This window comes from Channa argus, chromosome 3 (assembly GCF_033026475.1).
Source record: "Channa argus isolate prfri chromosome 3, Channa argus male v1.0, whole genome shotgun sequence".
Classification (NCBI taxonomy): domain Eukaryota; kingdom Metazoa; phylum Chordata; class Actinopteri; order Anabantiformes; family Channidae; genus Channa; species Channa argus.
The window spans coordinates 22806190-22828255 of NC_090199.1; the positions used below are offsets into that span (position 1 = coordinate 22806190).

At 41.1% G+C, this 22066-nt stretch overlaps 6 protein-coding genes across 12 annotated transcripts; 4 read left to right on the forward strand and 2 right to left on the reverse strand.

The window, feature by feature from the left end:
* Window positions 1–556: 556 nt before the first annotated feature.
* On the forward strand, window positions 557–4034 carry LOC137123811 (inositol 1,4,5-trisphosphate receptor-interacting protein). Of its 2 annotated transcripts, none has more exons than XM_067498050.1 (2): window positions 557–760; window positions 1085–4034. In XM_067498050.1, the coding sequence occupies exons 1-2, from the start codon at window positions 688–690 to the stop codon at window positions 2908–2910; spliced, it is 1899 nt and encodes a 632-aa protein (XP_067354151.1). In that variant the 5' UTR covers window positions 557–687; the 3' UTR covers window positions 2911–4034. The 2 variants fall into 2 exon arrangements, with proteins under 2 accessions (XP_067354151.1, XP_067354152.1); XM_067498051.1 differs by having other exon boundaries at window positions 619–760; window positions 1081–4034.
* zp3c (zona pellucida glycoprotein 3c) lies at window positions 3055–6123 on the reverse strand. Its single transcript, XM_067496613.1, has 8 exons — window positions 5318–6123; window positions 5113–5219; window positions 5021–5028; window positions 4003–4183; window positions 3799–3919; window positions 3630–3718; window positions 3428–3501; window positions 3055–3230 (listed from the first exon to the last, which is right to left on the reverse strand). Exons 1-8 carry the CDS (start codon window positions 5873–5875, stop codon window positions 3055–3057), a joined length of 1314 nt encoding a protein of 437 aa, XP_067352714.1. The 5' UTR covers window positions 5876–6123.
* A 235-nt stretch (window positions 6124–6358) lies between these two features.
* Window positions 6359–10651, forward strand: LOC137124002 (ras-related protein Rab-40C-like). 5 transcript variants are annotated; one of them, XM_067498553.1, is made up of 7 exons: window positions 6359–6492; window positions 6874–7076; window positions 7169–7229; window positions 7327–7387; window positions 7473–7550; window positions 7748–7970; window positions 8165–10651. In XM_067498553.1, the coding sequence occupies exons 2-7, from the start codon at window positions 6923–6925 to the stop codon at window positions 8476–8478; spliced, it is 891 nt and encodes a 296-aa protein (XP_067354654.1). In that variant the 5' UTR covers window positions 6359–6492; window positions 6874–6922; the 3' UTR covers window positions 8479–10651. The 5 variants fall into 5 exon arrangements, with proteins under 5 accessions (XP_067354654.1, XP_067354655.1, XP_067354656.1 ...); XM_067498554.1 differs by having other exon boundaries at window positions 6381–6762; XM_067498555.1 differs by having other exon boundaries at window positions 6381–6762; window positions 6879–7076.
* Window positions 10652–10786: 135 nt separating this feature from the next.
* On the forward strand, window positions 10787–19523 carry wfikkn1 (WAP, follistatin/kazal, immunoglobulin, kunitz and netrin domain containing 1). 2 transcript variants are annotated; one of them, XM_067498559.1, is made up of 2 exons: window positions 10787–12192; window positions 17601–19523. In XM_067498559.1, exons 1-2 carry the CDS (start codon window positions 11911–11913, stop codon window positions 19116–19118), a joined length of 1800 nt encoding a protein of 599 aa, XP_067354660.1. In that variant the 5' UTR covers window positions 10787–11910; the 3' UTR covers window positions 19119–19523. The 2 variants fall into 2 exon arrangements, with proteins under 2 accessions (XP_067354660.1, XP_067354661.1); XM_067498560.1 differs by lacking the exon at window positions 10787–12192 and adding an exon at window positions 16734–17462.
* LOC137124003 (ras-related protein Rab-40C-like) lies at window positions 12275–14448 on the forward strand. The gene is made up of 6 exons (XM_067498557.1): window positions 12275–12871; window positions 12964–13024; window positions 13123–13183; window positions 13271–13348; window positions 13544–13766; window positions 13983–14448. Exons 1-6 carry the CDS (start codon window positions 12718–12720, stop codon window positions 14291–14293), a joined length of 888 nt encoding a protein of 295 aa, XP_067354658.1. The 5' UTR covers window positions 12275–12717; the 3' UTR covers window positions 14294–14448.
* On the reverse strand, window positions 19199–22013 carry mettl26 (methyltransferase like 26). The gene is made up of 6 exons (XM_067498558.1): window positions 21680–22013; window positions 21273–21435; window positions 20642–20701; window positions 20438–20505; window positions 20130–20208; window positions 19199–20010 (listed from the first exon to the last, which is right to left on the reverse strand). Exons 1-6 carry the CDS (start codon window positions 21871–21873, stop codon window positions 19954–19956), a joined length of 621 nt encoding a protein of 206 aa, XP_067354659.1. The 5' UTR covers window positions 21874–22013; the 3' UTR covers window positions 19199–19953.
* Window positions 22014–22066: the final 53 nt, after the last annotated feature.

Here is a 22066-nt window from a genome sequence, read left to right on the forward strand (position 1 = left end):
CTGTTAGGCTACACTTCTCAGAAAACACACACTTTTTAGTTTGCCCTTTTATAATTTACATTGGTGATTTTATTACTGAGATGAATGTAGTATGGAGTAGTTTTAAGTCAAGATAACTACATAATCCATACCTGCAAAACAGCCTCAAACCATTCAAATATCTGCGGCTTTGGCCAGAAAAATTTGTTTGTTGCATAAGAAGTAAAGGGCGAATCTTTTTCCTCTTGTTTAGTCAGAGGCAAATAAATCCAGGAACAATGCGAATCACATGCAAAAATATGATGTTTATTCAAACTCTATGTTATTTATTTCACAAAGCTCTTTGAACTCAGCAGCTCCAAAAACCAGTCAGAGGTCATTAAGAGGACAAAAGGCAGAGGCTTACTCTTCTATTTGTTGATGCAAACACACAAAAGGTTCAGTTTGAACAATAGTATGTCGCTCAATGTTTGATCCTTCATATCACAGTATAATATGTAACATTCTAGCATTTAAGTGGATGTTGCCTTCAGCGTCTCAGCAGTACAGTAAAGGGTGGATCTATACAGTTAAACTTACAGGAAGTCTGTGCTATCTGTGATGATCAGTGTATTGCACAGGAAGATGTCACAGCAGAACACATGGGCAGGGTGTTCAGGAAATAAGTCAGAAAGCAACCTTCATCTAAAATAGGAAGAGAGACTCTACATGGTTGCTCTCTTGCTTCCTGTTACCTTCACACACATTACCAGAATATTGCACGGACAATCAGTTTCTTGTGGTGCGTATTCTTCTTCTTATTCTTTATTTATTTTGCAGTACAGTGTGGTATACAGTTTGATAAATGAAGCTTTCTACATTTTATCATGAAATTAGGCCATCGAGGAAGTAGCTGTGGTCTTGCTTTGCATCATTGTGATATTTAACAGTAGGAACATTTCTTAAGTATTTTAACATATAAGTCTTATACTTCTATAAGTATTTGCATATTTAAGCAAGGATTTTTGTTCAGTCTTGTTTGCAGAGAGCAGTTATGCATGGTTAAACAAATCACTTTAATTTTTTGTCACAATTGGTTCATGATGTTTGATTTATTCCCAGGCAGTATTGACAATGCAAGACACCCTGCTGAGAGTGTTTGTAGTGGCTTTTGGTCTCCTAACACATCCCATAAATGACCCCGGTGTGGAGGAGGAATTGGATGAAGTAGATATGCAAAACAATGAAAAGAGGCTGCTGAGGGCAGAAGAGAATTTGGACCAGGAAATGGCACCTATCATTGAGGAAATGACACGTTTTGACAGTTTAAGGCCTTGGAAATCTGCAGCTCCAGAAGATCAACTTGAGTCTGATCAAAGTGTTAATGAAAAAGAGAAAATCTCTGTGATAAAAAATGGCACCAAACAAGATTTAGCAGAAGACAGTGCTCATGACAAAATGCCAGAACACTCCATAGCAAATTCAGATCCAAATTGGGCACAGATCTCGAAAAGTAAACTTGAGCACTCTTTTAGGAACTCAAATAAACCACAAGGAAAAAGGGAAAAACATGAAAAAGAGGAAAAAGTCCACACTAGAACATCAGAAAATGAAACTTCAGAGGACCTTGGTGACTGGAAGAACGATTACCTCTGCTACCTGTGGAATACGTTCTCCATTATTTCTATGATCTGCTTCCTCAGGAATTACATGAGAAAAAATTCCATAATGAATCACCACAAAGCCAAAACTTCCCTAATGTCCTGCATCGCTGGTGAAGTGTCGCTACCAGACAGCGACACGCTGCATATTTTTCATTCAAAATGTGTTCAAGGTGCATCCAAAAACAAATGGAGAGGGGATGAATTTTTAGAAGGATTTTCAAATGATCTTTTGGAGACTATGAAGGCAATCAGTAATACAAATGGCGGTATGGTGATTGGGAACTTTTGGATGGATGCATATGATATAAATGTCTCCATTATCCCTCCTGAGCCCTATAGTTTTCAGTGTCTGCTCTGGAATAACCATGCGAGTGACCTGCTGCCAGACATGCAAGTCTGTGGTCATGTGAAAGTGGTGGAGAAACAAATCCAAAATGGCTGCCACTGCCAGTCCTCTGATGCAGAGGATGACATGGTTTGCCTTCTGCACTGTGACAATGAGAAAGTACAGACAAAAGTCCTCAATGTTTTCGATGTCTTTTGCATAAAGAACAGTCCTTACCTGTCAAAATCACGAGTTACCAGATGGTTTCAGAGCACCATCAAACAAGCCTGGGCACTGATTTCACACAAGTATGAGTTTGAGCTCAGCATTCGCTACATCGATGCTCCAGGTGCCCTGGTCATTCGATTCAGATCGGGGAAGGAGGTCAACTTCAGAATGAATCCTGTGGTTAAATTCAATACTAATGCTCATTTCTACATTACACCTTACTCCCCAAGAAATTTGGATAATTTCTGGACAATCTCACTGACAGCCTACGAAGACTCAGTCTTACAGTGTCTCTCCAAACGCTTGCCTGAGAAATCCTGCCACATTCAAACTCTTGAAATTGCATGCTTCCTTCACAGGAGACAGACAGCACTGTCAGGAAGTAGCATTGTCAAAGATTTCCATTTCAAAACTGCACTAATGCATCTCCTTCTGACCAAAGATGCCTCACAGTGGAAGCCCAACCATTTGTCTAATAGGGTGCAAGACTTAATGGACTTCATGGAGAGAAGCCTGGAGAAAAAGCTGCTGCACCATGTTCTTATTGGGAACAGTTTGATACAGGGGATCCTTCAACTTCCTGTTGAGTTTACCCAAGCAAAGCCAGTGAATCTCTTCCATCCCCTTGTGGCACACAACTGCATCTACAGCAATGCTATGATGAATTTCCAGGAGCTACTTAGAAATGCTCCCATGTTGATCCAAGATTACACTGAACAGTGTTTTGACTACTAAAATTCTGCTTGAAAGTTCTGAGTTTATAAGAGTTAATTGTGCAATTTAAGTTAAACTGTATGTTTCCCCCCAATCAAGTTATAAAATATACAGAAACAAAATGCAAATTCAAGTCATTTATTTAAAGTAGTTTCCAAGTGATGGTTAGTCATGCTTCTCCCAGTAGTTTAGGAAGTCTCTATGCTCTGTCGCGTAAGGGTCCTCCAGATTAAAGGGGTTGGTGTCATAGGTCTGCATCCGAGGGACAACCCCCTCATAGTCATCCTCTTCACTCATGCGCACATTCCAAGAGTGGCTTGAGATCATAGCCTTGGAAGCTGCTGAAACAAGACAAGTTACAACCTCTCAAAGTGCTGAAGCATAGTTTAAGACAGGTCTGAAGCTAATCTATAATCCATTTGTCCTTGGCAATGTCTGCTGGGGACTAGCGATTTTGTCTAAAGCTACTGCATTCCATACTGGTTTTAAAGTAAATTTTGTTAAAGTATAAATACAACTAGTTAGGGGTTTCACTTACACCTAGGCTGTGCCAAGGGGCAGGTTGATTCACAACAGGCACACACAGAATCACCACCATACAGCTCCCTCCACCTAAACCATAAACAGGGTTGTGAGAAATGGTAGACTGAATACAACTGACCCACAATCAGCAATTCTCAAAGTACCACTTTGTCTAATACTCAGCCCCCCAACCCAAAACACAAATGAAAGCCACTCACATTTTGAGAGATGGATCATAATTGCAAGCCTTTGAGCTCGGAGTTGCCGTAAGTGCCCCAGTGGCGATCTCACAATGCATATAGAGTTTCTGAAAGACATTCAGTGGCCGTGTTACAGATTATACCTTTTCACAGCATACAGCGCTTTACGACACAGCCTTGATAGTACCTGTGATGAAGTTGAGACTGCATCTTTGAACATGAAGGCACCCACAGTGAATTTCTGCACAGTCTTTGAAGCACTAGTGAGAAACTTTGACTGGTCAGTCACATTGCTGTCAATCATACAGCTGCAAGGAGAGAATATTGCATGTTAACCTCCAAAACCAATAAGAGAAAATATAATTTAAATCCTGAGACTTTCGGTCTTTACCCTTGGTTGTCAATGACTGTATATTTAGGAGAGGAGGTGGGGTCTGGAGAGGTAGTCATGAAGCAGTAGTTTATGTAAGTCCTCTGACTGCCAGAAGCACTGTTATCAGGTGGTTTGGCCTCAAAGTACATTGGCTCCCCCATAGTGAAGCCTTGTCCCACAGGGATTTCATTCCCTTTTGCTGTGGCAGAGTGAGAGCACTCAGTCACTGGACAATTTTAGACATAAGCTGTTGCACATATGTACCATGTCAGTGGTTTGGTTCCAAAACTCAAACTGACATATGATCCTGAAGAGTTTGTGTGAATACGCTGGCTGAAATCCTTTTATGCTTGTATGTAGTGCATTTTATCGCACATAGCAACACATCCTGCTACTGTGGCAAGAAAAAAAACTAAATAAAATGTGTATCAACTGAAGAACGTGTTAATTTTGTGTGGGTGAACATAAATTTAGGAACAAGTCACTTCAAAATGTCATCTCCTTTTGCAAATATTCTACCTTGTACATTAGATATTTGACTTCACACATGTTCAATATTTGTAGCATTTTCTAGTTGTCTTTTCATTCAAAGCAGGGGGGCAAGCTTTGGGCCTTGAAATCAGCAGCCCTGCTGGTTTTACTCCCAATCCCTGCGCAATGCTCATTTTTCAGCTTCAGATTGAACACACCTGATCCAGGTGATTAGTGGTGGGTAGTGCAGGATTAAGTGGGAGAGAAGCAGGGCTGCAGCCCTCAGGCCTGGAGTTTACCACCCCTGATCTAAGCACAAAATGCTTAGACTTTCTAAAGCTTGTGAGTAAGACTTAGTGCTAAAAACACTAATCAACTTTGCATGACAAGCATGAAGAGGAATAATTTCACAAAAATAAAGTGAAACAAACCATCTTGAGGTGTAAGGGTAAAACTGCGTTGCTGCCCAAGTGCTTTAAAAACCCTCTGTCCTTGTAGTATAGGATAGAAGCCAACTTGATAAGAATAAAAGTATCTGCAACAATGTGAAAAAAAGTTTAGTTACCCTTTAGTCTAGTAAGAGTATGCAAGATATCCCTGACATTGATATCTGTAAGATTAGGACAATTAAGAAATGTATTGATTTGTTCCCTTTACCTGGGAAAGGCACACCGCAGAGGAATGCTGAATGGCATTTCCCTTAAAACTGGAGTGGTTGGCTCATAGCGAAGCACATTACTGATGTACAGATAATCAGGTTTACTCTGTAAGAAAACACAATTCTGTTGGATGTAGTCTACTTTGTCACAATAATGCTAGAAATAAATGCATTAGACACAAAGACAGTAATACCATTACTAACCTCTTGCTTGAAGCCACAGTCCATTGTCAGAAGGTAGAGAAGGTAGTAGTGGATACTTGTACCTTGGTTAACTGGACAGGTGCCCAGTTTCAAATATTTGTACGCATCTCTAGTTTTGAAGACTTCCCTTTTAATTCTTACATACATTCTGTCAACATGGCACAGGATTTCAACTGTTTTTTTTGGATCTTCTTGGGTTACATTTGGAAGACTATTAGAAGGACTACCAAGTAACATGTTCACAGCCGAGTCAGGGAGGGGTTTGTTTCCCATTTGTGGCTTGAAGTCTCGTTTTGGGTCATTTGAGGATGACACAATCAGATACTCAGGTAAAATCTTGGCTTCCGCTGGTGTAGATCCGCTACCTGATGCGCTCCTCAAAAATGAGCTTTTGAGTGTAGGAACTGGCATGTTTTGTCTAGTCATCTGCCTACCCATTCTTTTCCATTCTAACTCAGGATGCTGCACAAAAAGACCATTTCCAGCCCCACTTCTAAATTCATAACTATAAGCAAAGCAAACCAACAATGATAAAAGCCCAACACAAATTAGCCCCATTTTCAGTCTGGCAGTTTCCTACCACTGAAACTAGCCCTTCAACTAATCGGTTTGACTTGAGTATAACAGTACTGTTTTTCCTGGCTTTTGTATTCTGCAATTAAGGGTGATTTCCAACAGATGCTGCAAATGCCAACAGAGCAGCCAATGAGAGAAGACCAATCAAAACCACCTTCAACTGGCCACGCCTTTCTTTGTCTGTCCTATATCACTGCAAGATTGTCATATAATTTCCTTATGCGTTACAATTCGGCGGTATACTAGGGAAAATAATGTTTTAATGACTACATTAAAAGTAAAGCTGACAAAAATAAGGCGCCAATGACAATTAATATAATATTATTAATAATTATCATTAATATATTACTATGTCATTTATATGTGCAGATTTCCTACTTCTGATAATATCAATGTCATTTAAAATTAAAACCAAATTAAATTTTCTTTCATATTTATTTTGGGTCATTTTGATAACATAACGTTTACGAGCCGGGTGTTGCGTAGCCAATGATGTCAAAACCCGGAAGTCTTGACGAAGTCGTTTTGTGAGACATTGTGCTCGATAGACGAATAGATTTTGTAGTTATTTTTAGAAATTATTAATTAAAGTCAGACAGGTGTGTTTGGTTTGTTACAGTACTAAATAGCCTTTTTTGGATTTTATGTTATCTGAGTTCGCTAGAATTATTATCGTCTATGTTATGTCGTTAGCTAAGCAGCTAACGTTAGATGCTAATATTGTTTTGATTTTTAATTTAAATATTACCGCTACATCAACGGTGTCTGGACTCGGTTGGTAATTGCCAACACAAAAGATTTTTCATGCACGCCAGGACCAAGCATTTTATCTTTTATACATAAGCTATAAAGCATAAGGTGCAGTTAATGTGAGTTGTGGGTAGTGCAGCAGCTAGCTGTTTAGCTAACATCAACGTCCAACAGCGGTTGCTTAGTTTTAGCCGTCACTGTTAGTAACCGTCTGTTTCGTCTTCTAACAGAACAGTAGACATCTGGCGAGCTTTCAAAGCTCTCTGTGAATCAGATCCAATGCGGGGGGTGATGGAGTCCCAGAGTAGTCCTGTCAAGAGTTACGATTACCTACTAAAATTTCTTTTAGTGGGAGATAGCGATGTTGGAAAGGGAGAAATTTTGGACAGTTTACAAGATGGTTCAGTAGAGTCTCCTTATGCCTACAGCAGTGGTGAGTACATGTCTTTGCTTTTCTTTAATTGTTAAGATATTAATTGGCGATACCGACTTCACCTAGTTTGTGTGGGTTTTGTGTAATTGCAGGGATTGATTACAAGACCACCACAATCCTGCTGGATGGGAGAAGAGTTAAATTAGAGTTATGGTAAGTGTTTTATTATCAAACACTAATGGGTGAAGTAATGCAATATAGCTATAGCACATTGGTCCACTGACACAAATGTGTGTCTTATCGCTTACAGGGACACATCGGGACAAGGCAGATTCTGTACCATCTTCAGGTCGTATTCTCGTGGAGCACAGGTAAGAGCAAGTCATGCCATTTTAGTCTTTTTCTTTCAAAGGTTATTCTGTGAAGATGTCAGCGTTTTTGACCTTTGTTCCACAGGGCATCCTCCTCGTGTATGACATCACTAACGCCTGGTCGTTTGATGGCATTGACCGCTGGATGAGGGAAATTGATGAGGTAAATGGCTTTTAATCAGATACTGGTTAATGTTGAAATTTAGAAAAGATGGGAGTAAATTGTATATCTATACGTTTTTAGTCCTGAGGTTGATTTTTAAGTGTTTTTGTCTCTCATATAGTATAGAATACATTTTTGTCAATATTGTTAAGAGGTCTATTAAAATGTGGTGACAACAATGGTGTTATATCCATCAGCATGCACCAGGTGTGCCCAGGATACTGGTGGGAAATCGGCTGCACCTGGCTTTCAAGAGGCAGGTACCAACTGAGCAGGCAAGAGCTTATGCAGAAAAGAACAGCATGACTTTCTTTGAGGTCAGTCCACTATGCAACTTCAACGTCATTGAATCCTTCACGGAGCTTTCTCGGATTGTACTGATGAGGCACGGCATGGAGAAATTTTGGAGGCCCAACAGAGGTGAGATAATTAAGTTTTGTCCATCAAATTAGTTAGATTAGATTAGATACTACTTTGTATCATACCATACCTTTGTACCATAGTTTTCATTGACAGTGCAAAAGCTCTTCACATGTACTTAAACTTTAAAGTTTGTTTTACATGACATTGTATTAAAACATCCATTTTCCTTTTTCCTACTTTGTCTTGTGCAGTCTTCAGCCTCCAAGATCTGTGCTGTCGTGCGATTGTCTCCTGTACACCGGTTCACCTCATTGACAAATTGCCCCTTCCCGTAGCTATCAAGTCCCACCTCAAGTCTTTTTCGATGGCTAATGGCATGAATGCAGTCATGATGCATGGACGCTCATACTCAGTGGCCACTAGTTCAGCCTCAGGTTGTGGTGGTGGTGGCGGAAGCAAAGCCAACAGTCTCAAACGCTCAAAGTCTTTCAGGCCTCCACAGAGTCCTCCAAAGGACTCAAAGGACTCATCGCTGTCCTCCAAGGGGAACTGTAAGATGTCATAGTGAGGCAGTTGACTAATGGTTGCCCCTGTGTGGCCAGTGGTAAAGATGATGCTGCTCAAGGCCAGAAAAGAGCATGGAGACCTACCAGCCATCTTCATCGGTAACAGACGTGGCTACAATCTTTGGGAAGTGACATCAATGGTTCGACTGCTTTCTGTTCCCTTTGCGGTTGCCATCTTTTGGATGTCCATTGACCTGTGCTCTTTACTCAACTGTGCTCACTGTGACTAAGTAGAACAAGAATTCTCTGGGACCAGCAGATGTGAAACAAGGATTATCACTCACCTGTTAACACTAAATAAGTGCAGGGACATCAGCTAGCTTTTATTAGAAAAAGGACTGGTTATTGGTATTTAAAATTGGAGTTGAAATTGTACGTTGCTGTATGTGCTGTTGCTTTGTTCTGTGTTTATTGATTGTTCTTGAGGAGAAGCTTCTTATGTGTTGAATGTTTTGGGAGGCCTACTTTGATAAGGAACCTTTTTGTGTGTCTTATGCTCTTCATCTATGGTTTTTAAAAAAAAAAAAAAAAAAAAAAAAAAAAACGTCCCCCGCAAGCTTAAGGGAATTGTGCTACTTGGATCAGTTAAAGCTACAGTGTGCAACTTAAGCTAGTGCTAACATGAGACTCGGAATCAGCCCTCCTCCTTCTTCCGATATGGTTTTGCTACACTCTTTATGCTCCACCATGATCTGCACAGCCCCTTATGTGGTCAGAGTTCTTAAATTAGAATAAATAAGAATTTTTTAAAAAACAACTTATTTGTTTTTTCTATGACTGGTCAGAAGGGCAAGCCTCCCTCAAACGCTCTTGAGTGAGGTTTGCCTATCCACTGTCTGTCAGCTGGGCTGCTGAAGTAAATATCCCTGCACCACTGCCAGAGCTGTTCAGTGAGTCTGTGTCACAGGAGGCTTTTAATGCACCTCTTCACACTAAAATAAGTGATGGAGCATATTTTTGTTTTAAAAAATGTGAAAAAAAATGCTGCACACTGTAACTTTAACTTTATGTTTTACTAATGAGTAGCTTAAAGTGAATGTCACAAGCACAAGCAACTTTGCCAGACAGTGTAGTACTGAAGTTAAGATATGTTTAGGAAAAGTTTGATTTAAAAATATTCTCAAAGTCTAGCATTAGTTGGTCTGTGAAACTGTCCAGAAACATTAAGCCATGTTGACTTATTTCAAAGATTTCTGTGGTACCCTAAACTTCAGTCCAAATGAATTTACCCTCCACCTCCATCAGTCATTGTTTCAGAATTTTTTTTTTAAGTTTCTCAGGCCTTTTATGCCTCCACATCTATTTTTAGTGTATCATCACTTTAACTTGTTTAAACCACGATAGCATGATTGATTTGGATCAATTACCTACTGGGACAGTTAAAAGGTTGCTTAGTGCTGATGAGGAGACTTTTTGTGCAACCTCAGATGTAGAGATTGTTTGCTGAGTCAGAGCATTTTGCCTTGTTTTGCGGTTCTCACATGAAATTTAGGGTCATTTTAATTAGTTATTTTTGGGGGGGATATTTAATGTATATGCTATGTACTTATAAATGTGAAACAATATTCTGCTGCCCTGCTGTGGCCATGTGGTAGTATGTGGGACTCATAAGAATCACAGGTGGAAAGTAATAAATCTGCCACTAATATCATTTTTTTGAGTTTTTTTCCAATTTTGTTTCTTAAGTAAGTTAATTCTTACTGTACAACCCATAAAATGTCATGTAACAGAATGGATCATGAGTTTTATAGTACATTTCTACCAGAATTGTAATGTTGCTTGAGTTTATACCTTTCAGTAAGAGCTCAATTAAGTTTTTGTTCAAAGGTAAATGTTTTGAATGATTCAACAATCTTCATAAATATGTTGTTAGAATCTTTCATTTTATACTATATCCTTTCCAAGTCTTATTATCGTGCTGAAGTTCCACTTCAACGTTCCCAGTGACATGGCTTGATGTATGTGGACAAGGTCATTAAGGGCATATAAAATGGTGGCGCCTGCTTTATGCGGTGTATTGTGTGAGACCAGTAACCAACACTCGAGTAAACAATTAAAGCACTATATGTAAACACAGGACTGTGATTGATAAATTCTTATCACAGCTGTGTGAAGGAAGATTTGGATACGAGATTCATTACAAACCCATCAGAATAAAAGCTAAAAGTGCAAGGCCGCTGTGTGTTTTCATCAACGTGTGTGCTCTGCTGCAATGATTTTTCATTTAAACATTTATCAAGGTCCTTGTACGAATTGTGGGAATATTTTTGTCCCCTTTTGTCTGCGAGGCCGCCAATGCTCATGTGCAATAAACCCCTTAGGGGAGGTCGCTGAATTGATTAGCTGTTCTCTGGGTGTTGACCGGTTGTGGATAACCAGCACGTTGCTGCAGCGCCTGAATGCAGCGCGGTCAAAAGTCATCCAAAGGTTGCAGGGTCACTTCCAATGAAAAGATGAGGGAAGCTGCTTCTCATCGACTCGGAGCTGCGTCCGTACAAAGATCAGTCACGCACTTTCGCAAATGTTATGCTTTTCGTGTTCCCGCCTGGCCGTGGCATCTCTGGGCTCCTTGTAAATGGACCGTGGTAAATTGACCGATGTCTAGACAAGAAGGACGTAACCAACATGTTTTGCAGGACATGACGCGACACGCTCCGTGTTTGGTTTTCACGCTTTCCGCCCTCAGGCGACTTCGACCAATTTGCTACTTGATTTGTGCAAAAAATAAATAAAACAGACATATGCATACTTGTTATAGCGCAAAACCTTTGGAAATACCTGGGTGCAACAGAAGACCGAATAAAAACTAGCATTTAAAACAGCTCCGAGGGAAAGAGAAGCGCATTACCTTGTTTATGAATGACACCTCTATAAATTCTGTCTGGACACATTTTAACATTGGATTTCTCACCGGAATGTGTAACTCCGTGCGCACCGCTCGTCTCTACAGCTCCGCGTGTTCTTTGATGTTTTTACGGTGTTTGTCCAGTTGCTTGGCGCATGGTGCTGCTTCGTAAAAGTTTTAGACTCTGGAAGACCATGTGGGCGGTGAGAGGGGCTTCCCTTTCCACCTCCATTCACACTCTGAAAGGCTGATGCTGCGTCCTGCTCTCTCATTGTGCGGCTCCGTTCGCTGATGTGGCCGCTGTAAGGAATCGACCTAAATGAGCTTTTTCACATTGTTGCAAGACTTTTGTTTAGCTTGTCGAGACAAGCGCTTCTCACCGCAAATTTAACATCATTTCCAGAACATATTTTGTTCAATTAATGTCCAGCGCATGGAAACGACTGATGAAGACAACTTTTCTCTCTGCGCGCAGCGAAACGACTCGTATCCGTGTCACCTTTGAAACACACAACTTTCTTCCTTTTTTGAAGACATAAAGGAGGAATGGAAACATTTAGTGGACGACACATGAATAAAGGAAACAATGTGTGAAATGTCTTTACAAATCCGGGAGGACAGAGGTTTAAAGGATACAAGTTGCTACATTACACCCAACACAAATAAACTAGGATTAGGATGGACACGTGCGTATGTGCCGCTGCTGCAACTGCTGCTGCTCTTGGTTTGCGACTTACCAGAACTTTCTCTATGTGCAAGTTTGGCAGAATCCAATGTTGAACATGAGGGATTCTGCCCAAACAAGTTGAATGCTAATCTCTGGGTCGATGCACAAAGCACCTGCGAGAGGGAATGCGACGTAGATGTGGTGATGTCACTTATAGTAAAGTGCCGTATCAGTAAAAAAATCAAAATAATAATCTGACATATATTATTCTGTTGATTTTGACTTGTGTGTATTGAACTAAGCTTTTATTTATGAACTTCTGTTTTCATTCTGTGTGCAGGACTGTGCTGACTTTGAGAAATGCTGCACCAATGTGTGTGGCTTTAACAGCTGTGTAGCTGCACGTTTCTCCGATGGCACCGCTGCACAGTCTGGTGGAGACGCTGGTGGAGAGAAGGAGATGATACTCCCACCTCCACAGCTACCTGTGAGGGCTTTTTCATGCCCACCAGGAATAAGGATTTTATCTTTTATACATAAGCTATAAAGCATAAGGTGCAGTTAATGTGAGTTGTGGGTAGTGCAGCAGCTACCTGTTTAGCTAACATCAAAGTCCAACGGCGGTTGCTAAGCTTTTGCCGTCACTATTAGTAACCGTCTGTTTCGTCTTCTAACACAACAGTAGACATCTGGCAAGCTTTCAAAGCTCTCTGTGAATCAGATCCAATGCGGGGGGTGATGGAGTCCCAGAGTAGTCCTGTCAAGAGTTACGATTACCTACTAAAATTTCTTTTAGTGGGAGATAGTGATGTTGGAAAGGGAGAAATCTTGGACAGTTTACAAGATGGTTCAATAGAGTCTCCCTATGCCTACAGCAGTGGTAAGTACATGTCTTTGCTTTTCTTTAATTGTTAAGATATTAATTGGCGGTACCGACTTCACCTAGTTTGTGTGGGTTTTGTGTAATCGCAGGGATTGATTACAAGACCAGCACAATCCTGCTGGATGGGAGAAGAGTTAAATTAGAGTTATGGTAAGTGTTTTATTATCAAACACTAATGGGTGAAGTAATGCAATATAGCTATAGCACATTGGTCCACTGACACAAATGTTTTGTCTTATCGCTTACAGGGACACATCGGGACAAGGCACATTCTCTACCATCTTCAGGTCGTATTCTCGTGGAGCACAGGTAAGAGCAAGTCATGCCATTTTAGACTTTTATCTTTCGATATGTTAATCTTTGAAGATGTCAGCGTTTTTGACCTTTGTTCCACAGGGCATCCTCCTCGTGTATGACATCACTAACGCCTGGTCCTTTGATGGCATTGACCGCTGGATGAGGGAAATTGATGAGGTAAATGGCTTTTAATCAGATACTGGTTAATGTTGAAATTTAGCAAAGATGGGAGTAAATTGTATATCTATACGTTTTCAGTCCAGAGGTAGATTTTTAAGTGTTTTTGTCTCATATAGTATAGAATAAATTTTTGTCAACATTGTTAAAAGGTCTATTAGAATGTGGTGACAACAATGGTGTTATATCCATCAGCATGCACCAGGTGTGCCCAGGATACTGGTGGGAAATCGGCTGCACCTGGCTGTCAAGAGGCAGGTACCAACTGATCAGGCAAGAGCTTATGCAGAAAAGAACAGCATGATTTTCTTTGAGGTCAGTCCACTATGCAACTTCAACGTCATTGAATCCTTCACGGAGCTTTCTCGCATTGTACTGATGAGGCATGGCATGGATAAATTTTGGAGGCCCAACAGAGGTGAGATGATTAAGTTTTGTCTATCAAATTAGTTAGATTAGATTAGATACTACTTTGTATCTAGTCATATTAAAACAAGTTGTCAGTGAATATTTTTCACCATAGTTTTCATTGACAATGCAAACTCTGTTCCTATGTACTTAAACTTTAAACCTTGTTTTACATGACATTGTGTTAAAACATCCATTTTCCTTTTTCCTACTTTGTCTTGTGCAGTCTTCAGCCTCCAAGATCTGTGCTGTCGTGCAATTGTCTCCTGTACACCGGTTCACCTCATTGACAAATTGCCCCTTCCTGTAGCTATCAAGTCCCACCTCAAGTCTTTTTCTATGCCTAATGGCATGAATGCAGTCATGATGCATGGACGCTCCTACTCAGTGGCCACTGGTTTAGCCTCAGGTTGTAGTGGTGGTGGAAGCAAAGCAAAGAGTATCAAACCCTCAAAGTCTTTCAGGCCTCCACAGAGTCCTCCAAAGGACTCAAAGGACTCATCGCTGTCCTCCAAGGGGAACTGTAAGATGTCATAGTGAGGCAGTTGACTAATGGTTGCCCCTGTGTGGCCAGTGGTAAAGATGATGCTGCTCAAGGCCAGAAAAGAGCATGGAGACCTACCAGCCATCTTCATCGGTAACAAACAAGTTGAACCGTCCAAGTCACTTCCCGAAGATCTACTTAGTCACAGTGAGCCTCTTTACAACAGAGGCTCACTGTGACTAAGTAGAACAAGAATTCTTTGGGACTGCATCTGAAATTAGAATAAATAAGAATTCTTAAAAAAATAAGTTATTTGTTTTTTCTATGACTGGTCAGAAGGGCAAGCTTCCTTCAAACGCTTTTGAGTGAGGTTTGCCTATCCACTGTCTGTCAGCTGGGCTGCTGAAGTAAATATCCCTGCACCACTGCCAGAGCAGTTCAGTGAGTCTGTGTCACAGGAGGCTTTTAATGCACCTTTTCACACTAAAATAAGTGTTGGAGCATATTTTTGTTTTAAAAAATGTTGCACACTGTAACTTTAACTTTATGTTTGACTAATGTGTAGGTTAAAGTGAATGTCACAAGCACAAGCAACTTTGCCAGACAGTGTAGTACTAAAGTTAATATAAGTTTAGGAAAAGTTTGGTTTAAAAATATTCTCAAAGTCTAGCATTAGTTGGTCTGTGAAACTGTCCAGAAACATTAAGCCATGTTGACTTATTTCAAAGATTTCTGTGGTACCCTAAACTTCAGTCCAAATGAATTTACCCTCCATCTCCATCAGTCATTGTTTCAGACACTTTTTGAGTTTCTCAGGCCTTTTATGCCTCCACATCTATTTTTAGTGTATCATCACTTTAACTTGTTTAAACCACGATAGCATGATTGATTTGGATCAATTACCTACTGGGACAGTTAAAAGGTTGCTTAGTGCTGATGAGGAGACTTTTTGTGCAACCTCAGATGTATAGATTGTTTGCTGAGTCAGAGCATTTTGCCTTGTGTCTCGGTTCTCTTAATTCTTAATTTGTTTTTTGTTTTTTTCTGGATATTTAATGTATATGCTATGTACTTATAAATGTGAAACAATATTCTGCTGCCCTGCTGTGGCCATGTGGTAGTATGTGGGACTCATAAGAATCACAGGTGGAAGGTAATAGATCTGCACTCGACTAATATCATTTTTGAAGTTTTTTTACATTTTATTTTAATTTTTTTGCAACTTTGTTCCTTAATTATTACTGTACAACCCTTAAAATGTCATGTAAAAGAATGGATCAATGAGTTTACAGTAGATTTATACCAGAATTGTAATGTTATCTGAATTTATACCTCAAATAAGTTTTTGTTCAAAGGTAAATGTTTTGAATGATTCAACAATCTTCATAAATATGTTGTTAGAATCTTTCATTTCATACCTTTTATTATCGTGCTGAAGTTCCACTTCAACGTTCCCAGTGACATGGCTTGATGTATGTGGACAAGGTCATTAAGGGCATATAAAATGGTGGCGCCTACTTTATGCGGTGTATTGTGTGAGACCAGTAACCAACACTCTAGTTAAACAAAGCACTATATGTAAACAGGACTGTGATTGATAAGTTCTTATCACAGCTGTGTGAAGGAAGATTTGGATACGAGATTCATTACAAACCCATCAGAATAAAAGCTAAAAGTGCAAGGCCGCTGTGTGTTTTCATCAACGTGTGTGCTCTGCTGCAATGATTTTTTATTTAAACATTTATCAAGGTCTTTGTACAAATTGTGGGAATATTTTTGTCCCCTTTTGTCTGCGAGGCCGCCGATGCTCATGTGCAATAAACCCCTTAGGGGAGGTCGCTGAATTGATTAGCTGTTCTCTGGGTGTTGACCGGTTGTGGATAACCAGCACGTTGCTGCAGCGCCTGAATGCAGCGCGGTCAAAAGTCATCCAAAGGTTGCAGGGTCACTTCCAATGAAAAGATGAGGGGAGCTGCTTCTCATCGCCTCGGAGCTGCGTCCGTACAAAGATCAGTCGCGCACTATCGCAAATGTTATGCTTTACGTGTTCCCGCCTGGCCGTGGCATCTCTGGGCTCCTTGTAAATGGACCGTGGTAAATTGACCGATGTCTAGACAAGAAGGACGTAACCAACATGTTTTGCAGGACATGACGCGACACGCTCCGTGTTTGGTTTTCACGCTTTCCGCCCTCAGGCGACTTCGACCAATTTGCTACTTGATTTGTGCAAAAAATAAATAAAACAGACATATGCATACTTGTTATAGCGCAAAACCTTTGGAAATACCTGGGTGCAACAGAAGACCGAATAAAAACTAGCATTTAAAACAGCTCCGAGGGAAAGAGAAGCTCATTACCTTATTTATGAATGACACCTCTATAAATTCTGTCTGGACACATTTTAACATTGGATTTCTCACCGGAATGTGTAACTCCGTGCGCACCGCTAGTCTCTACAGCTCCGCGTGTTCTTTGATGTTTTTACGGTGTTTGTCCAGTTGCTTGGCGCATGGTGCTGCTTCGTAAAAGTTTTAGACTCTGGAAGACCATGTGGGCGGTGAGAGGGGCTTCCCTTTCCACCTCCATTCACACTCTGAAAGGCTGATGCTGCGTCCTGCTCTCTCATTGTGCGGCTCCGTTCGCTGATGTGGCCGCTGTAAGGAATCGACCTGAATGAGCTTTTTCACATTGTTGCAAGACTTTTGTTTAGCTTGTCGAGACAAGCGCTTCTCACTGCAAATTTAACATCATTTCCAGAACATATTTTGTTCAATTAATGTCCAGCGCATGGAAACGACTGATGAAGACAACTTTTCTCTCTGCGCGCAGCGAAACGACTCGTATCCGTGTCACCTTTGAAACACACAACTTTCTTCCTTTTTTGAAGACATAAAGGAGGAATGGAAACATTTAGTGGACGACACATGAATAAAGGAAACAATTTGTGAAATGTCTTTACAAATCCGGGAGGACAGAGGTGTAAAGGATACAAGTTGCTACATTACACCCAACACAAATAAACTAGGATTAGGATGGACACGTGCGTATGTGCCGCTGCTGCAACTGCTGCTGCTCTTGGTTTGCGACTTACCAGAACTTTCTCTATGTGCAAGTTTGGCAGAATCCAATGTTGAACATGAGGGATTCTGTCCAAACAAGTTGAATGCTAATCTCTGGGTCGATGCACAAAGCACCTGCGAGAGGGAATGCGACATAGATGTGGTGATGTCACTTATAGTAAAGTCCAGCATCAGTGAAAAAAATGAAAATAATAATCTGACATATATTATTCTGTTGATTTTGACTTGTGTGTATTTATGAACTGCTGTTTTTTTTTTGCTGTTTTTATTCTGTGTGCAGGACTGTGCTGACTTTGAGAAATGCTGCACCAATGTGTGTGGCTTTAACAGCTGTGTAGCTGCACGTTTCTCCGATGGCACCGCTGCACAGCCAGGTGGAGACGCTGGTGGAGAAGGAGATGATACTCCCACCTCCACAGCTACCTGTGAGGGCTTTATCTGTAGCCAACAGGGAGCAACCTGTGACATCTGGGACGGTCAGCCCATCTGCAAATGCCAGGACCGATGTGAAAAAGAACCCAACTTCACCTGCGCTTCAGATGGCCTCACGTATTTCAACCGCTGCTACATGGACGCAGAGGCCTGCATCCGAGGGGTGACGTTAACTGTGGTCACCTGTCGTTTCTACCTTGCCGGCCCACAAACCAGTCCACTGCCTCAGCACACTACAGCTCATCCCACCCAAACATCTTCCCAGGAGGATCCGATGCCCCCCACATTGTATTCCAACCCTCACCACCAGTCCATCTATGTTGGAGGCACAGTCAACTTCCACTGTGATGTTATTGGAGTCCCAAGACCTGATGTTACATGGGAGAAACAAAGTGAACGGCGAGAGCGGCTGGTGATGAGGCCTGATCAAATGTATGGTAATGTAGTTATCACTAACATCGGCCAGCTGGTCATTTACAACGCCCAGGTGTGGGACACTGGCATCTACACCTGCATCGCCAGGAACTCTGCAGGAGTTCTCCGTGCAGACTATCCACTGTCTGTCATTCGCCGGGCTGACGATGATTTCTCTGAAGATCCCGAGATGCCCATGGGGCGACCTTTCTCACCAGCTGATTGCCTGGCAGAAATAGATTTGAGAGTGTGCAGTGACGAGCGTCATGTTGATTGGTATTACAACAGCAAGATGGGCTCCTGCATGGCCTTCAGCAACGGTGGATGTGACGACAGCCGCAATCGGTTTGAGACTTATGAGGAGTGCAAGGCCTCCTGTCAGAGAGAGGGGATGGGCATCTGCTCCCTGCCTGCAGTTCAGGGCCCATGCAAATCTTGGGAGGCTCGCTGGGCCTGGAATTCCATCATGAAACAGTGTCAGCCCTTTGCTTATGGTGGCTGTCATGGGAATTCCAACAACTTCCACACCAAAAAAGAATGTGAGGCAAACTGCCCACAGCCCAAAAGGAAACCTTGCAAGACCTGTCGGGTCAAGGGGAAAATGGTGCCCAGCTTGTGCCAGAGTGACTTTGCTATTGTGGGGCGGCTGACAGAGCTGGTTGAGGATCTGGACTCTGGGTTAGCTCGCTTTAGCTTGGAAGAGGTTCTGAGAGATGAGAAGATGGGACTGACTTTCTTCAATACCAAACACCTCGAGGTAACTATTGCCAAGATAGACTGGAGCTGCCCCTGTCCCAACATCACCATGGAAGAAAACCCGTTCCTAGTGATGGGTGTGGTGCAGGATGGCATGGCCATGATCCAGTCACACAGCTATGTCAGAACCATAACTGAACGCAGGCTCAAGAAGCTACGTGAGGCTGTCAACAAAAAAACCTGCCTGAAAATGTAGAAGTCCCAGGACTTGGACTTTGTTGTCCACTGAGGGCCTGTGGTCCAATCTAATTTTAGCACTGAAGAAAAGAATCTGAATTGCAACAGGAAAAGCTCATATTTAATAACAACTCTTTAAATCAAAAGACACATTTCTGTTCAATACTGTATGTTAGTAAAGTTAAGAGGAAATTTGTGTGTAAAATGTATATGCATTACAACACAGGCTGTGCCACATTCCAAATATTTTAAGTCCAAGTATACCAAGGCAGAAAAGCTCTTTTTTAAATTAAGTTTAAATATAGATATTCAGTTTTGCTATGTAGTTTATATGTTTGCTTTGTGGTAAATAATATTGTAGCTGGACAACTTATAAAATGCCTAGTATGTAATGCTAAAGAAATAGATGCCCCTATTATATTTACCTCTATATATCACTTCTGTCTTATTGTATTAAAATTAGTTTGGCTCTTTATATTAGTCATTATCATGCAGTATGTGTTTTACATAGATTCCCCTTTGTTATGTATATTTTCAATGTTATGTTGAAAAAGCACTTCTGTTAAGCTATGTTTAATGACAGTTTCTGCAAAGTACGTGAAAAATAAAGAAATAAGAGTATGTGGTTGATTTAAATGTAGTACAAAGGCAATTTAAGAGCAATACAGAGAAATATAGATATGAGAAGAGTTTGGTTTAAGTTATTTCATCTAATGTTAGTGTGTATTTGACTGTGAAAATGTGATTAATTTACAGTTCAGGAACAATTTGGCAATTTTCTTGTGCAAATTAAGGCTCTTGAAACGTCGTGGTCCAAAGCTGGTCCGCATCCAGAAAAGGAACAACAGAATACTTCACACAAAACTCTCCTTTCTAAACAGAAGACACTTGTTGTTTGCCGGCATGTCCACCTGGAAAAAAGAAAAGTAAAAACATTTAGTGAATACATTTGCAAAACGTATTCCACAATTGTATCCTTGACATTTCAAGATAAAAATGTGAAAGATGCTTAAATGAGCTGTGTATTTACTATTTTCTCCAGGTATAAACCATTTCGTTGTGCTAAAGAGCAGAGGAGGGAGATGTCCCTGAGTCCCCACTCTGGGTTCCTGTGAGATAAAAATTGTTTGCTGTAGCTTTCAAATATCCCACAGTAACATTTCAGTCAGTTTTTTGTCAGCTCTCAAAACAATGAAAAAAAAGATACTCCATGCTTATCTGATGAGGATTTAAAATGCATGACCACCAATGTATATAGGAACTGTGACAAATCAGTTTCATTCAAATATGACAGCGTTAATAGTGCATTAAAAAAGTGACCAATCTCAGGTACTTTACCTCTGCCGTAAGCTGTAGTCAAACTCAACGTTGCTTTGAGGAGTGATCTGACCATTCACTGCATACGGCTGTGGGGGTATGTGGGTATAATCAGAGCAAAGAATGTCATGGAGCATATATCGTTGTATATATTATGCATTTGGTAATAACGTGCGATCAGTGTGTTCGGTTCATAATTGTGACATGAATTGTTTTTTCACTCACTCCATATGTCAGTAGAAGACCTCGCGGCTTTAAAACTGCTCCAGCCCCTTTGAATAAGCCCTACAAGAAAATAGTAACGTCTTAAGACACTAGTGGCAGTTGGGGTCTAGTGACAGGACAGACAGCTACTCCAACCACATTTGGAACCCAAAGTAGATATTGTAAAGGGCTATTGCTTAGAGTGATTATCTGAGTTAAAAGCATTGTGGGAGGGAACACACTCTTTTAAATTCAATTTTTAACCTATACATAAAATTAAAAATCACTCTTGTTTCAGTTCAGAACAACCAGGGCTTTTTGCTGCTACAACTGTATTTGTGCCCAGCAGTAAATGATAACTAATGTTGAAAAACAGCATGTCTCATCCAAGTAATGATGTTAAGGTAAGTTGATTTAGTATATAATGTATTAATTAATAATAAATGTAGTTTGGCATTGTGCCTTAAACGAGATTTTACCTCACGGTCCCTCTGCGGGAGCAGCAGCAGTGAGTCTAGATTGGGTAGTAATGCAGGTGTTGCCAATGAGCCTACTTGCTGTTTTACTGTGCTTTTGCGATACCTACATTTTTGCCAAACAGAATCTGAGCTTTCTCCGACTATTTCCAGCAGTATACACACATATGTCCTACCTCTGTACAAGCCATAGAAGAAATGTGGATCATGTTGATATTGACCACCAGGTCCAGGCTCTCAGGCTGGATCCCTCCCCAGTACTGATAAGGCAAAGAAGCATCCAGGTGGATGGCAGGCATCACATTGTTCAGCTGGTAGCGACCTCTGTACGCTTCTATACTGAGAATGGAAACAAAAGGCATTATTGTTAATGCAGGCATCCTTCAAACAAAAAAACACATTCTACTGGAAAAATGCATGTGCCCTACAACGGTGACGCTAGTATTATTAGTTATACTCTCGTTTTGAACAATGTAAAAGACAACTTTATTACGTAGAAATCCACTGTCTGTTTAGAATATAAGTTTAAAAGGTTACTAAAATTACAGATTGTTGCAAACGGATCAACGCAACCTGTGTTTACCTGACTAGAGACTGGCGGTCATACTCGGATGGCTGCCAGGTAATGTTCCGCAGGGCCTGAGCAAAGTGTGTGACATGCTGTCCGGTACCGGAGGAGATCTCCAGAGCCTGCAGGGGTCTCCCGTTGTTCACGTTCTCCCGGAGCACCGCAAGGATGGGCTCCTTGTTCCTTTCTGCGGCGGCGGCGCTCAGCATCGTGCCACACCCCGTGTATAACCGTCGAACTGTACGGTGCAGTTTCCGACACCGCTCCAGAAGACCTGAGTAACGTAACAAAACACCCCCGTATGTTTTGTTTTTGGACTTGAGGTGCTTCACTTCCGCATTTACCCACGTGGCAGCGCTCGCATCCAATAGTGGGGAACAGTAGGCGGGAGCAAATGCAGCA

Coding starts and splice junctions, on each gene's coding strand:
- mettl26 (XM_067498558.1), bottom strand. CDS start 21,873: ATGCTGAGCGCCGCCGCCGCAGAAAGGAACAAGGAGCCCATCCTTGCG. Junction 21,436..21,679: donor GACCGCCAGTCTCTAGTCAG/GTAAACACAGGT, acceptor TTCCATTCTCAG/TATAGAAGCGTACAGAGGTC. Junction 20,011..20,129: donor GTTTATACCTGGAGAAAATA/GTAAATACACAG, acceptor TCTTTTTTCCAG/GTGGACATGCCGGCAAACAA.
- zp3c (XM_067496613.1), bottom strand. CDS start 5,875: ATGGGGCTAATTTGTGTTGGGCTTTTATCATTGTTGGTTTGCTTTGCT. Junction 5,220..5,317: donor ACTGTGGCTTCAAGCAAGAG/GTTAGTAATGGT, acceptor GTTTTCTTACAG/AGTAAACCTGATTATCTGTA. Junction 3,719..3,798: donor CAGTCTCAACTTCATCACAG/GTACTATCAAGG, acceptor AATGTCTTTCAG/AAACTCTATATGCATTGTGA.
- LOC137124002 (XM_067498553.1), top strand. CDS start 6,923: ATGCGGGGGGTGATGGAGTCCCAGAGTAGTCCTGTCAAGAGTTACGAT. Junction 7,230..7,326: donor AGAGTTAAATTAGAGTTATG/GTAAGTGTTTTA, acceptor TATCGCTTACAG/GGACACATCGGGACAAGGCA. Junction 7,388..7,472: donor CGTATTCTCGTGGAGCACAG/GTAAGAGCAAGT, acceptor TTTGTTCCACAG/GGCATCCTCCTCGTGTATGA.
- LOC137123811 (XM_067498050.1), top strand. CDS start 688: ATGGTTGCTCTCTTGCTTCCTGTTACCTTCACACACATTACCAGAATA. Junction 761..1,084: donor CGGACAATCAGTTTCTTGTG/GTGCGTATTCTT, acceptor ATTCCCAGGCAG/TATTGACAATGCAAGACACC.
- LOC137124003 (XM_067498557.1), top strand. CDS start 12,718: ATGCGGGGGGTGATGGAGTCCCAGAGTAGTCCTGTCAAGAGTTACGAT. Junction 13,025..13,122: donor AGAGTTAAATTAGAGTTATG/GTAAGTGTTTTA, acceptor TATCGCTTACAG/GGACACATCGGGACAAGGCA. Junction 13,184..13,270: donor CGTATTCTCGTGGAGCACAG/GTAAGAGCAAGT, acceptor TTTGTTCCACAG/GGCATCCTCCTCGTGTATGA.
- wfikkn1 (XM_067498559.1), top strand. CDS start 11,911: ATGTGTGAAATGTCTTTACAAATCCGGGAGGACAGAGGTTTAAAGGAT. Junction 12,193..17,600: donor GGGAATGCGACGTAGATGTG/GTGATGTCACTT, acceptor TTCTGTGTGCAG/GACTGTGCTGACTTTGAGAA.